General features: G+C 47.7%; 1 protein-coding gene across 1 annotated transcript in view; it reads right to left on the reverse strand.

The window, feature by feature from the left end:
* Window positions 1–12,076, reverse strand: part of NLK (nemo like kinase) — a 226,252-nt gene that overhangs the window by 18,851 nt on the left and 195,325 nt on the right. Inside the window, exon 8 of the mRNA XM_075335303.1 lies at window positions 2,180–2,266. Within this exon, the coding sequence (XP_075191418.1) occupies window positions 2,180–2,266 (87 nt within the window). The remainder of the gene's footprint in view (window positions 1–2,179; window positions 2,267–12,076) is intronic.

The raw sequence follows: 12,076 nt of genomic DNA on the forward strand, positions 1-12,076 counted from the left end.
TCCTCTCCCAGCACACCCACAGACACTTGAGAGAGAGGTTACTGTAGCTAATGATTCTTCTTGCAGTTTGAAGATGTGACATCCTCCAGCAGAAAATAGTGATAGTATGGTTATACTTTATGTTTGTCTGTTGTGTTATTTCTATGTTTTTTAATTATGGTCATTTCAGACTAATTCTGAATAAGTTACCTGCATGTCTATCACAGAGATACAAGGCACTCCCAAGATGATTTGAAGAAATATTTATTGATGTGCGTGACAAAAACGTTTTCGTTCCTATGTGGACCTTCCTCAGTAGCACATATGTGAGGGAAAACGCTGTGTGGGCTGTCAGACGCGGAATCCACCGGCAGGCCCCATACAGCGGTGGATTCCACGTCTGACAGCCCACACAGCGTTTTCCCTCACATATGTGCTACTGAGGAAGGTCCACATAGGACCGAAAACGTTTTTGTCACGCACATCAATAAATATTTCTTCAAATCATCTTGGGAGTGCCTTGTATACTTCTCAATGTTTGGCTTTGGAACCTGAAGTGCACCCCAATATCTCCTAGACGCATATATAGGAAGTGCCATTCTCTTCTTGCCATCACAGAGATACATTGATTGTTCCAATGATACAGTGGACAGACGATAACTTTGAATCAGATATGATTGAGACTAGCTTTTATGCTCGATTGGTACTTTATAATTTGTTTATTGTTATGTATAATCCGTGATGTACCATGTCTGACTTGACTATTTTGCTAATAAAACGAAGTAAAAAAGAAAAAAAAAAAAAAAAGAAGTAGAATGCCAGCTGAAAGTCCATGAGGCGGTGCCAGCCTCATATTGACTAAGGCTACTTTCACACATCAGTGTTTTTGGCATCAGACAAAATCCGGCGTGTGCCTGATGTAACGGATCCAGCGCAGAAAATGCAAGAAACGGATGCGCTGGATCATTTTTTTTTTTTTGACGGATCCGGTATACCTGATCCTTCAAAAAAAAAACTGATTCGGTGCATCTGTTTTTGCATTCATTTCGTCCGTTTTTTTTTTGCTGGATCTGTTTTTTTTTTTTTTTTCAATGAATTGGAGCATGCTCAGTTTACAAAAACGGATCCGGCAGCCGCATCCGTTTTTTTCCGCATTACGCCGGATCTGGTGTCTATAGGCTTCTATTGTAAATCACGCCGTATCGCGCTGGATCCGGCGCAATGAGTTTTTTGTCAAAGACAAAAAACGTTACAAGAGACGTTCCATCTGGCCGCCACATTAGCCAATTACGACGGATCCGGCAAAACCCGGATGCAACGCAAGGCCATCAGGCATAATGCGGCGCGAATACAAATCAATGGGGATAAAACGGATCCGGCGCCGAATCTGTTTTATCAATTTTTTTTCAGGATTATGCCCGATGGAAATAAACTGATGTGTGAAAGTAGCCTAAGGCAGCCCCCGCGGTACCCGACATGCACAGTGATGGGCCGCAGCTTCTCCTGTGTACTCCGCAGATGGCGGACACCACCGGAGCTGCCTTGTAAGATCAGCAATGCATGACTTAATGAGAGACCGTCACCTTGATCCTTTACAGGTAGTGCTCGCTTATGTTATAAAAGAGGTCTCCAGTTTTGGAGGGGAACACGCTTAGAAAGCTTTCCCCATTACACAACATGCTATAGCTGTGTTTCAGGATTGTATATTGGTTGACAGGTTCCCTTTAAATATTACTGAAATAATACTAAAAACAATTAGGACCTTGCATCATTCCAAAAAGTGAATAATGCGATCAAACAGTGCTAAGTAATAAAAGTTTTTTATTTTTTTTATATATGAATTTTTTAAGTATTTTGTAGTAAGATAATACAAATTATCCATTATTATTATTATCCAGAATTGTATTATCATACTACATGTTCCACTGGTACAAAATACTTAAAAAATTCATATATAAAAAATTAAAAAAAACTTATTACTTAGGACTGTTTGATCGCATTATTCCCTTCTTTGTTTCTAACTATGGGCGATTGTCTCTTATATGTCCAGTAATTCATGCATATCAATGTAATATTATGTATTTACACTAATTATGCATTTTTCACTATATTTACATTTTTTTTTTATCATTCCAAAAAGTGCATAAAGCGACCACTACAAGGGGATTAATGATCTATAATGCGGTGTAAAAATACTTACTGGATCAAAGACCAACATCCTGCAAAGCAGATGAACGGCTTCATGAGTGGCCTGGCTGGACAGTGTATACAAGACCGGAAGAGATGGCTGCAAAACACAAGAGATATAACATGTCTGACTGGTGCAGGAAAAGTGCTGAGTTGCTCCTGAGCCCTCCAGTTATGCAAGCAGACTGAAATTACCAATTTGGGTGATAGATGCCGGGAGCCCGCCAGCGCTGCAGTTCTGTCTGCTCAGTTTAATGTCAGCCCGCACAGTCTCACACTGAGGATCTTACCACTTGGAAAGAAATCTGCCCTTGAAAAGAACTACTTTCACTTTAGGTAATATTCACACTGCGGTGACTACTCTGCTCCAACATTGGGTAATGACTGGCACTGATTTTTCTGGACAGGGTGGGCTGTCAGCACTTTGTGCCTCTGGTGACACATGGCCGGTACATATAGCTGACAAGCTGCCCGCGGACTTGCTAAACCCACTTAATCACAGTTTGACAAGTCACAGTACACAGACCGCTGAATAAAGAACACTCCTTAAAAAACTTGGTCAGGAATTGCAAAAAAAAAAAAAAAACAAAAAAAAAACCCCCCATGTCTGCGCCTGTCAAAAATAGCACCACACCTGCCCACAGGTTATGTCTGGTACTGCAGCTTAGGTCAAAGGGGATGTGATGAAGCTGCAAAACCACATACAACCTGTGGATGAAGGAGTCTGTCACCAGGTTTCTGCTACCTCATCATAATGTAGAGACAGAGACCCTGATTACAGTGATGTGTCACTTACTGAGCTGTTTGTTGTCATTTTGATAAAATCAATGTTTTCTCTGTTGCAGATCTAGCAGTTATTTGAATATGGAGCTCTGTACCCCCGCCCATCCCAGTGATTAGCAGTGTTCTGTGGACACTAATCAGTGGTCTGGACAGGTATGCAGCGCTCATGAATATGCTGGACTACCTGCACCACGCCAAGTAGTCCTGTAATGATAATCTCCTGCTGATAAAATGGTGATTTTTATCAAAACTACACTAAGCAGCCCAGTAAGTGACATGTCGCTGGAATCAGGATCTCTGTTTCTATATTATGCTGCTCTCAGATTAGGTGGCAAAAAACAGATGACAAATTCCCTATAAGTGTGGAGCTGCTTTCCTAGCCATTTTCACTTCCATATCTTGAGCGAAGCAGGACCAGTGACATATATACCAATACCTGCCGAGGTGTGCACATAATCAGGTGTCCAGGAATCCAGTTCTGCACATTTTCACATCAGGGGAGTGCGGCCATGGTGTCTACTGAGACCTGGTCGCTTGCCCATCGGCAAGTATCATCCAACTGCACTAGAATATCACAGCTGGATGATACATTATGGCTGCGCATGCGACCCAGCAGGTACCCGCTCACCTCCAGATACAGAACTAAAAGCTAAATTCACACTTTACAAATGGATATTTCATGAAGCCACTTGCCACCCATAGTGGAAGGGAGATATACAGGTCAACCATGCTGCAGTAGAAGATGCGCCTTCTTCACTGGCACTTTGAGGCCTTTTCATGAGTTTCTTCCCTAAATTTCCGTTTTATAAGGTCATATACTGTAACAATATAAAAAGGGGCAACAGTGCTTTTAAGATCTATTAGTAATAAAAAAAAACAAGTCTCCTAGGCAGTGAATTGAGTCTCAGCCATAATTCACCACCGATGTCATAAATGAACTCAGCCGATATGTGAGAGTACAAGAAGCGGCGCACAGGAGGACCGGCTGCACTTTATCTGGTCACTGATTGCCACAGCCAGGAGCGAATGATGAGTGGTTTGTGATTGGAGAGAAACAACATCTCAGATCTCACTTCAGCATCCTATATTCTCACTCCAAAAGAAGAACGTTGCCACGTTAAAAGGAAAAACTGCAACAGCAGAACACTATGCTCCCTGCCGGACTGAAAGACTCCCTAACACGATGCTCCCCGCCGGACTGAAAGACTCCCTAACACGATGCTCCCCGCCGGACTGAAAGACTCCCTAACACTATGCTCCCCGCCAGACTGAAAGACTCCCTAACACGATGCTCCCCGCCGGACTGAAAGACTCCCTAACACGATGCTCCCCGCCGGACTGAAAGACTCCCTAACACGATGCTCCCCGCCGGACTGAAAGACTCCCTAACACGATGCTCCCCGCCGGACTGAAAGACTCCCTAACACGATGCTCCCCGCCGGACTGAAAGACTCCCTAACACGATGCTCCCCGCCGGACTGAAAGACTCCCTAACACGATGCTCCCTGCCGGACTGAAAGACTCCCTAACACGATGCTCCCCGCCGGACTGAAAGACTCCCTAACACGATGCTCCCCGCCGGACTGAAAGACTCCCTAACACGATGCTCCCCGCCGGACTGAAAGACTCCCTAATGGTTAAATACAATAATTACCAGAAATGGCATCACCACATCTAAATTTCCTAAAAGGTGCTACTGCTGAAGTACAACAATGGGCAAAAATATCACACATAGAAATTATACAACAATATAGGGTCATAGATTCCCACAAACCGGAAATAAGTATTGAACACGTCACCAATTTTTTAAGCAAATCTATTTCTAAAGGTGCTATTGACATGAATTTCTCACCAGATGTCAGGAACAACCCATAAAATCCATAGAGGAAAGGAATCAAACCATAGATGTCCAGAAATGTAGTGATGTGCAATAATGAGAAATTACACAGGGAACAAGTATTGAACACACTTACTGAAATTTGTTTTATACTTTGTACAAAAGCCTTGTTAGTAATGACAACTTCAAGATGCCTCCTGTATGGAGAAACTAGTCTCAGCATTGCTTAGGTGTGATTTTGAGCCCACTGTTTCACACAAACACTAGGGTTGAGCAAGTGTGCTCAGCACTGTTCGGTACTCAATCGAGCATTGCGGAGCTCAGCCGAGTATCACAGGTGCTCGGATATTTCATTTGTGAAAATGATCACAAAGCACAAGATTTGGTTCGCTGCATGCTGTGTGCACCCCAGGGAGAGCCATTCGCGGTCTCTGAACACCTATATTTGGAGCACTCCGCCCTATAACCAGGCTGTGTCCATCCTTCCTTATGGCTGGATCCTAGCTGCCCAGATATGTAGGTTTTTAACCCAGGTAGAGGCATTTGAGTTAGGGTCCCAGCATATTGTGATACACTGTCGCCGGTTACATGCATTGGGCAATACATATACTAAATATCTCTTTTTTTTCTTCAAACATTCCTATATCAGTAATGCAATACCAGAGTTCAATTATTCATTGTTAGCATTTTAGAGTGCAGCTGTATGTGTTTTGTAGTTACCTTGGTGATGACACCTTTTTATAGGCCATCAGTTGAACCAGCTGATTGTTTGTTTTTTTTGTGGCAGGATTACTTTCTAATTAATGATACATTTCAGCTAATGTCATGACTATCCATAACTTTTTGCACCAGTCTTCATGTGTTCAGTTATTTTTCCCTGCGTCATCCATCATTATTACACATTACTACATTTTTGGACATCAATGGTTTGATTTCTTTGCCTGTGTTGATTGGATGGCTTGTTACAGACATCTGGTGAGGAATTCAGGTCACTTGCACCTTTAGAAATATTGGTGACCTGTTCAATACTTTTGTTTTCTCCCACTGTATATAGGCTCCAGAGTAAAGGGCCTAACCTATCTAGAAGGAAGAAACAAATATAAAAACACACTACCAAGAGTATAAAGTATAAAAGTGACAGCGCCTTGTGAATTGAGGGTTTTGATAGCAGTATATTGCCTCTTCAATGCTACATATTTCTGCAGTTCAGTGATTTAGTAGACAGCTCAAGTGCGCTGGATGTATGGAGTGACTTCAATGCAGTCCTGGTAATCTATAGCCGTCCATTACAGCCATCCCTCTAATGCATCATTCTACCACTTTTTAATACTCGCTCCGTTTCCTTCAATATATAATAACCCAATAATCCTGGTGCAGAAGAAACCAACCCCTCAGTCCATGAGGAATTCTTACCTAATCAGAGTTTAGCGTTTGCATTCTCTATAATTTTTGCATTTACTTAAGAACCTGTGGACAATGTTTTTTGTGCACAAAAAAACCCACAGCGTTTTACTGTACCAGCAAAGCAAATTAGTTTTCTGACTTTTTTTTTTTTAATTGCGTATTTTAACCAATATATTTTTTTTTTACATCAAATATTTCAATACCTAGAAAAATAAAAACGCAACAAAAACGCAAGTAAAAATTATACAAAGAAGGGAATTTTGTTACTTACCGTAAATTCCTTTTCTTCTAGCTCCAATTGGGAGACCCAGACGATTGGGTGTATAGCTACTGCCTCCGGAGGCCACACAAAGCATTACACTAAAAAGTGTAAGGCCCCTCCCCTTCTGGCTATACACCCCCCGTGGGATCACGGGCTGCTCAGTTTTAGTGCTAAAGCAAGAAGGAGGAAAGCCAATAACTGGTTTAAACAAATTCAATCCGAAGTAACATCGGAGAACTGAAACCGTTCAACATGAACAACATGTGTACCCGAAAAAAACAAAAATCCCGAAGGAAACAGGGCGGGTGCTGGGTCTCCCAATTGGAGCTAGAAGAAAAGGAATTTACGGTAAGTAACAAAATTCCCTTCTTCTTCGGCGCTCCATTGGGAGACCCAGACGATTGGGACGTCCAAAAGCAGTCCCTGGGTGGGTAAAATAATACCTCAAGTTAGAGCTGCAAAACAGCCCTCCCCTACGAGGAGGCAACTGCCGCCTGCAGGACTCTTCTACCTAGGCTGGCGTCCGCCGAAGCGTAGGTATGCACCTGATAATGTTTGGTGAAAGTGTGCAGGCTCGACCAGGTAGCCTGGTGTCGTAATGCCCAGGACGCACCCACGGCTCTGGTAGAATGGGCCTTCAGCCCTGATGGAACCGGAAGCCCAGCACAACGGTAGGCTTCAAGAATTGGTTCCTTGAGCCATCGAGCCAGGGTGGATTTGGAAGCCTGCGACCCTTTGCGCTTACCAGCGACAAGGACAAAGAGTGCATCCGAGCGGCGCAGGGGCGCCGTGCGGGAGATGTAGATTCTGAGTGCTCTCACCAGATCTAACAAATGCAAATCCTTCTCATACCGATGAACTGGATGAGGACAAAAGGAAGGTAAGGAGATATCCTGATTGAGATGAAAAGAGGATACCACCTTAGGGAGAATTCCTGAATCGGGCGCAGCACTACCTTGTCCTGGTGAAACACCAGGAAGGGAGCTTTGGATGACAGCGCTGCTAGCTCAGACACTCTCCGAAGAGACGTGACCGCTACCAGAAAGGCCACTTTCTGTGAGAGTCGAGAAAGTGACACCTCCTTCAGAGGCTCGAAGGGCGGCTTCTGGAGAGCAACCAGTACCCTGTTCAGATCCCATGGATCTAACGGCCGTTTGTACGGAGGGACGATGTGACAAACCCCCTGCAGGAACGTGCGTACCTGAGGAAGTCGTGCTAGACGCTTCTGAAAAAATACTGATAGCGCTGAGACTTGTCCTTTAAGGGAGCCGAGCGCTAAGCCTTTTTCCAAACCAGATTGCAGGAAGGAAAGAAAAGTAGGCAATGCAAATGGCCAGGGGGACACTCCCTGTGCAGAGCACCAGGATAAGAAAATCTTCCACGTTCTGTGATAGATCTTAGCAGACGTGGGCTTCCTAGCCTGTCTCATGGTGGCCACGACCCCTTGAGATAATCCTGAAGACGCTAGGATCCAGGACTCAATGGCCACACAGTCAGGTTCAGGGCCGCAGAATTCAGATGGAAAAACGGCCCTTGTGACAGTAAGTCTGGCCGGTCTGGTAGCGCCCACGGTTGGCCGACCGTGAGATGCCACAGATCCGGGTACCACGATCTCCTCGGCCAGTCTGGGGCGACGAGTAAGACGCGGCGGCAATCGGACCTGATCTTGCGTAGCACTCTGGGTAAGAGTGCCAGAGGGGGAAACACATAGGGAAGCTGGAACTGCGACCAATCTTGCACCAAGGCGTCTGCCGCCAGAGCTCTTTGATCGCGAGACCTCGCCATGAAGGTCGGGACCTTGTTGTTGTGCCGAGACGCCATTAGGTCGACGTCCGGCACTCCCCAGCGGCGGCAGATTTCCTGAAACACGTCCGGGTGAAGGGACCATTCCCCTGCGTCCATGCCCTGGCGACTGAGGAAGTCTGCTTCCCAGTTTTCTACGCCGGGGATGTGAACTGCGGATATGGTGGAGGCCGTGGCTTCCACCCACATCAGAATCCGCCGGACTTCCTGGAAGGCTTGCCGACTGCGTGTCCCACCTTGGTGGTTGATGTATGCCACCGCTGTGGAGTTGTCCGACTGAATTCGGATCTGCTTTCCTTCCAGCCAGTGCTGGAAGGCTTGTAGGGCAAGATACACTGCCCTGATTTCCAGAACATTGATCTGAAGGGTGGACTCCTGCTGAGTCCACGTACCTTGAGCCCTGTGGTGGAGAAAAACTGCTCCCCACCCTGACAGGCTCGCGTCCGTCGTGACCACCGCCCAGGATGGGGGTAGGAAGGACCTTCCTTGTGATAATGAGGTGGGAAGAAGCCACCACTGAAGAGAGTCCTTGGCCGTCTGGGAAAGGGAGACTTTCCTGTCCAAGGACGTCGACTTCCTGTCCCATTGGCGGAGAATGTCCCATTGAAGTGGGCGCAGATGAAACTGCGCAAACGGAACTGCCTCCATTGCTGCCACCATCTTCCCTAGGAAGTGCATGAGGCGTCTTAAGGGGTGCGACTGGCCTTGAAGGAGAGACTGCACCCCTGTCTGTAGTGACCGCTGCTTGTCCAGCGGAAGCTTCACTACCGCTGAGAGAGTATGAAACTCCATGCCAAGATATGTTAGTGATTGGGTCGGAGACAGGTTTGACTTTGAAAAGTTGATGATCCACCCGAAGGTCTGGAGAGTCTCCAGCGCAACGTTCAGGCTGTGTTGGCATGCTCCTTGAGAGGGTGCCTTGACAAGTAGATCGTCCAAGTAAGGGATCACCGAGTGTCCCTGAGAGTGCAAGACTGCTACCACTGCTGCCATGACCTTGGTGAAAACCCGTGGGGCTGTCGCCAGACCAAATGGCAGGGCTACGAACTGAAGATGGTCGTCCCCTATCACGAAGCGTAGAAAACGCTGGTGCTCTGGAGCAATCGGCACGTGGAGATAAGCATCTTTGATGTCTATTGATGCTAGAAAATCTCCTTGAGACATCGAGGAAATGACGGAGCGGAGGGATTCCATCCGGAACCGCCTGATTTTCACGTGCTTGTTGAGCAGTTTTAGGTCCAGAACAGGACGGAAAGAGCCGTCCTTTTTTGGTACCACAAACAGATTGGAGTAAAAACCTTGACCTTGTTCCTGAGGAGGAACAGGGATCACCACTCCTTCTGCCCTTAGGGAGCACACCGCCTGCAGAAGAGCATCGGCTCGGTCGGGAGGTGGGGAAGTTCTGAAGAATCGAGGCGGAGGACGAGAACTGAACTCTATCCTGTACCCGTGAGACAAAATGTCTCTCACCCACCGGTCCTTGACCTGTGACAGCCAAATGTCGCCAAAGCGGGAGAGCCTGCCACCGACCGAGGATGCGGAGAGAGGCGGCTGAAAGTCATGAGGCAGCCGCCTTGGAAGCGGTTCCTCCGGCTGCTTTCTTTGGGCGTGAGTGAGCCCGCCAGGAATCTGAACTCCTCTGCTCTTTCTGAGTCCTTTTGGACGAGGAGAATTGGGCCCTGCCCGAGCCACGAAAGGACCGAAACCTCGACTGTCCCCTCCTCTGTTGGGGTTTGCTTGATCTGGGCTGGGGTAAGGAAGAGTCCTTACCCTTGGACTGTTTAATGATTTCAGCCAATTGCTCACCAAACAGTCTGTCTCCAGATAATGGCAAACTGGTTAAGCATTTTTTGGACGCAGAATCTGCTTTCCATTCTTTCAACCACAAGGCTCTGCGTAAAATGACAGAGTTGGCAGACGCCATAGATGTACGGCTCGTAGAGTCCAGGACAGCATTGATAGCGTAAGTCGCAAACGCAGACATTTGCGAGGTTAAGGACGCCACCTGCGGCACTGATGGACGTATGACAGAGTCCACCTGCGCCAGACCAGCTGAAATAGCTTGGAGTGCCCACACGGCTGCGAATGCTGGAGCAAACGACGCGCCAATAGCTTCATAGACAGATTTCAACCAAAGGTCCATCTGCCTGTCAGTGGCATCTTTAAGTGAAGCCCCATCTTCCACTGCAACTATGGATCTAGCCGCAAGCCTGGAGATTGGGGGGTCCACCTTTGGACACTGGGTCCAGCGTTTGACCACGTCAGGGGGAAAAGGATAACTTGTATCCTTAAGACGCTTGGAAAAACGCTTATCTGGATAAGCATGATGTTTCTGGACTGCTTCTCTGAAGTCAGAGTGGTCTAGAAAAGTACTCAATTTACGCTTGGGATATCTGAAATGGAATTTCTCTTGCTGTGCAGCTGCCTCCCCCGCTGGAGGGGCTGGGGGAGAAATATCCAACAGTCTATTGATGGCCGCTATAAGGTCATTCACCATGGCGACACCATCAGGAGTATCCAGATTGAGAGCGGTCTCAGGATTAGACTCCTGATCATCTACCTCTGTCTCATCATACAGAGAATCCTCTCGCTGAGACCCTGACCAGCGTGATGACGCCGAGGGTCTCTCCCAGCGAGCTCGCTTAGGCTGCCTGGGACTGTCGTCCGAGTCAGAGCCTTCAGCCTGTGATGCGTGGGACCCCCTTGGAGCACGCATTAGTTCCAACTGAGGGGGACCGGGGAACAGTGAATCAACAGTGCCCATGGTCTGAGCGACCGGCCTGGACTGCAAAGATTCTAGAATTTTTGTCATAGTCACAGACATTTTATCAGCAAAAACTGCAAACTCTGTCCCCGTCACCGGGGCAGGATTCACAGGCATCTCTGCCTGGGCCACTACTAGCATAGACTCCGGCTGACGAAGTGGCACAGGGACCGAACATTGCACACAATGGGGGTCAGAGGAACCTGCCGGTAGATCAGCCCCACATGCGGTACAAGCAGCATATAAAGCCTGTGCCTTGGCACCCTTGCTTTTTGCGGATGACATGCTGTCGTCTCCTCAGAGCAATATAGGGTATAAAGCCAAGAAGCGACCGTACAGTGCAATATATATAGGTACAGACAAAAGTACAATAAACAACACTGTGGCACTAGTGGGGTCAGCACCTAGGTGCTGCTTACCGCCCGCTTAAGAGCGGGTGTGTGGTCGCCAGAATCCCCTGTCTGGATCTCCCAGGGCTATGTCCGTTCTCCAGCTCAGACTGCATGCAGGAATGGCTGCCGGCGTCCTGTGAAGAGGGGCGGGCCGTGGGCGTGCTGCAGACAAAGAGCGGGAAACTGGCGTCCCACTGTGCCCAGTGAGAGGGCTGGAGTATGTAAATACGACTCCAGCCCTTCGGCGCTGATCATTATACAGCGTCTCGCCCCTTCCCTGACTGACAGGGTTGGGGGCGGGAACGAAACGGAACTAGGCCGCAAACGCCGGGGACTAGATTTATAAGCGCTGCCGTCGTAAAAGCACGGTCAGCGCGAAGTCCCCGGCGCACCACAAGTCACAGCCGCGCCGCAGCCTCTAGGGCGGCCGGCGCGGTAGTTCCCCACAAATAAACTCACTGCAGCTAAGCTGCAGTGAGTATAGCCCAAGCGCGCGGCGCTACTGTCCCCGGCGCACTAGCACACCCAGCAACGCTGGAGTGTGTCTGTGCCTGTCTGCACGGGGACACAGAGTACCTGAATGTTGCAGGGCCTTGTCCCTGATGGTACCCAGCTCCGTATCCAGCAGGTTCTCCGGGTCTGTGGATGGAGCCCGGCCTCAGAGC

Source organism: Anomaloglossus baeobatrachus, chromosome 2 (genome assembly GCF_048569485.1).
Source record: "Anomaloglossus baeobatrachus isolate aAnoBae1 chromosome 2, aAnoBae1.hap1, whole genome shotgun sequence".
NCBI classification, from domain to species: domain Eukaryota; kingdom Metazoa; phylum Chordata; class Amphibia; order Anura; family Aromobatidae; genus Anomaloglossus; species Anomaloglossus baeobatrachus.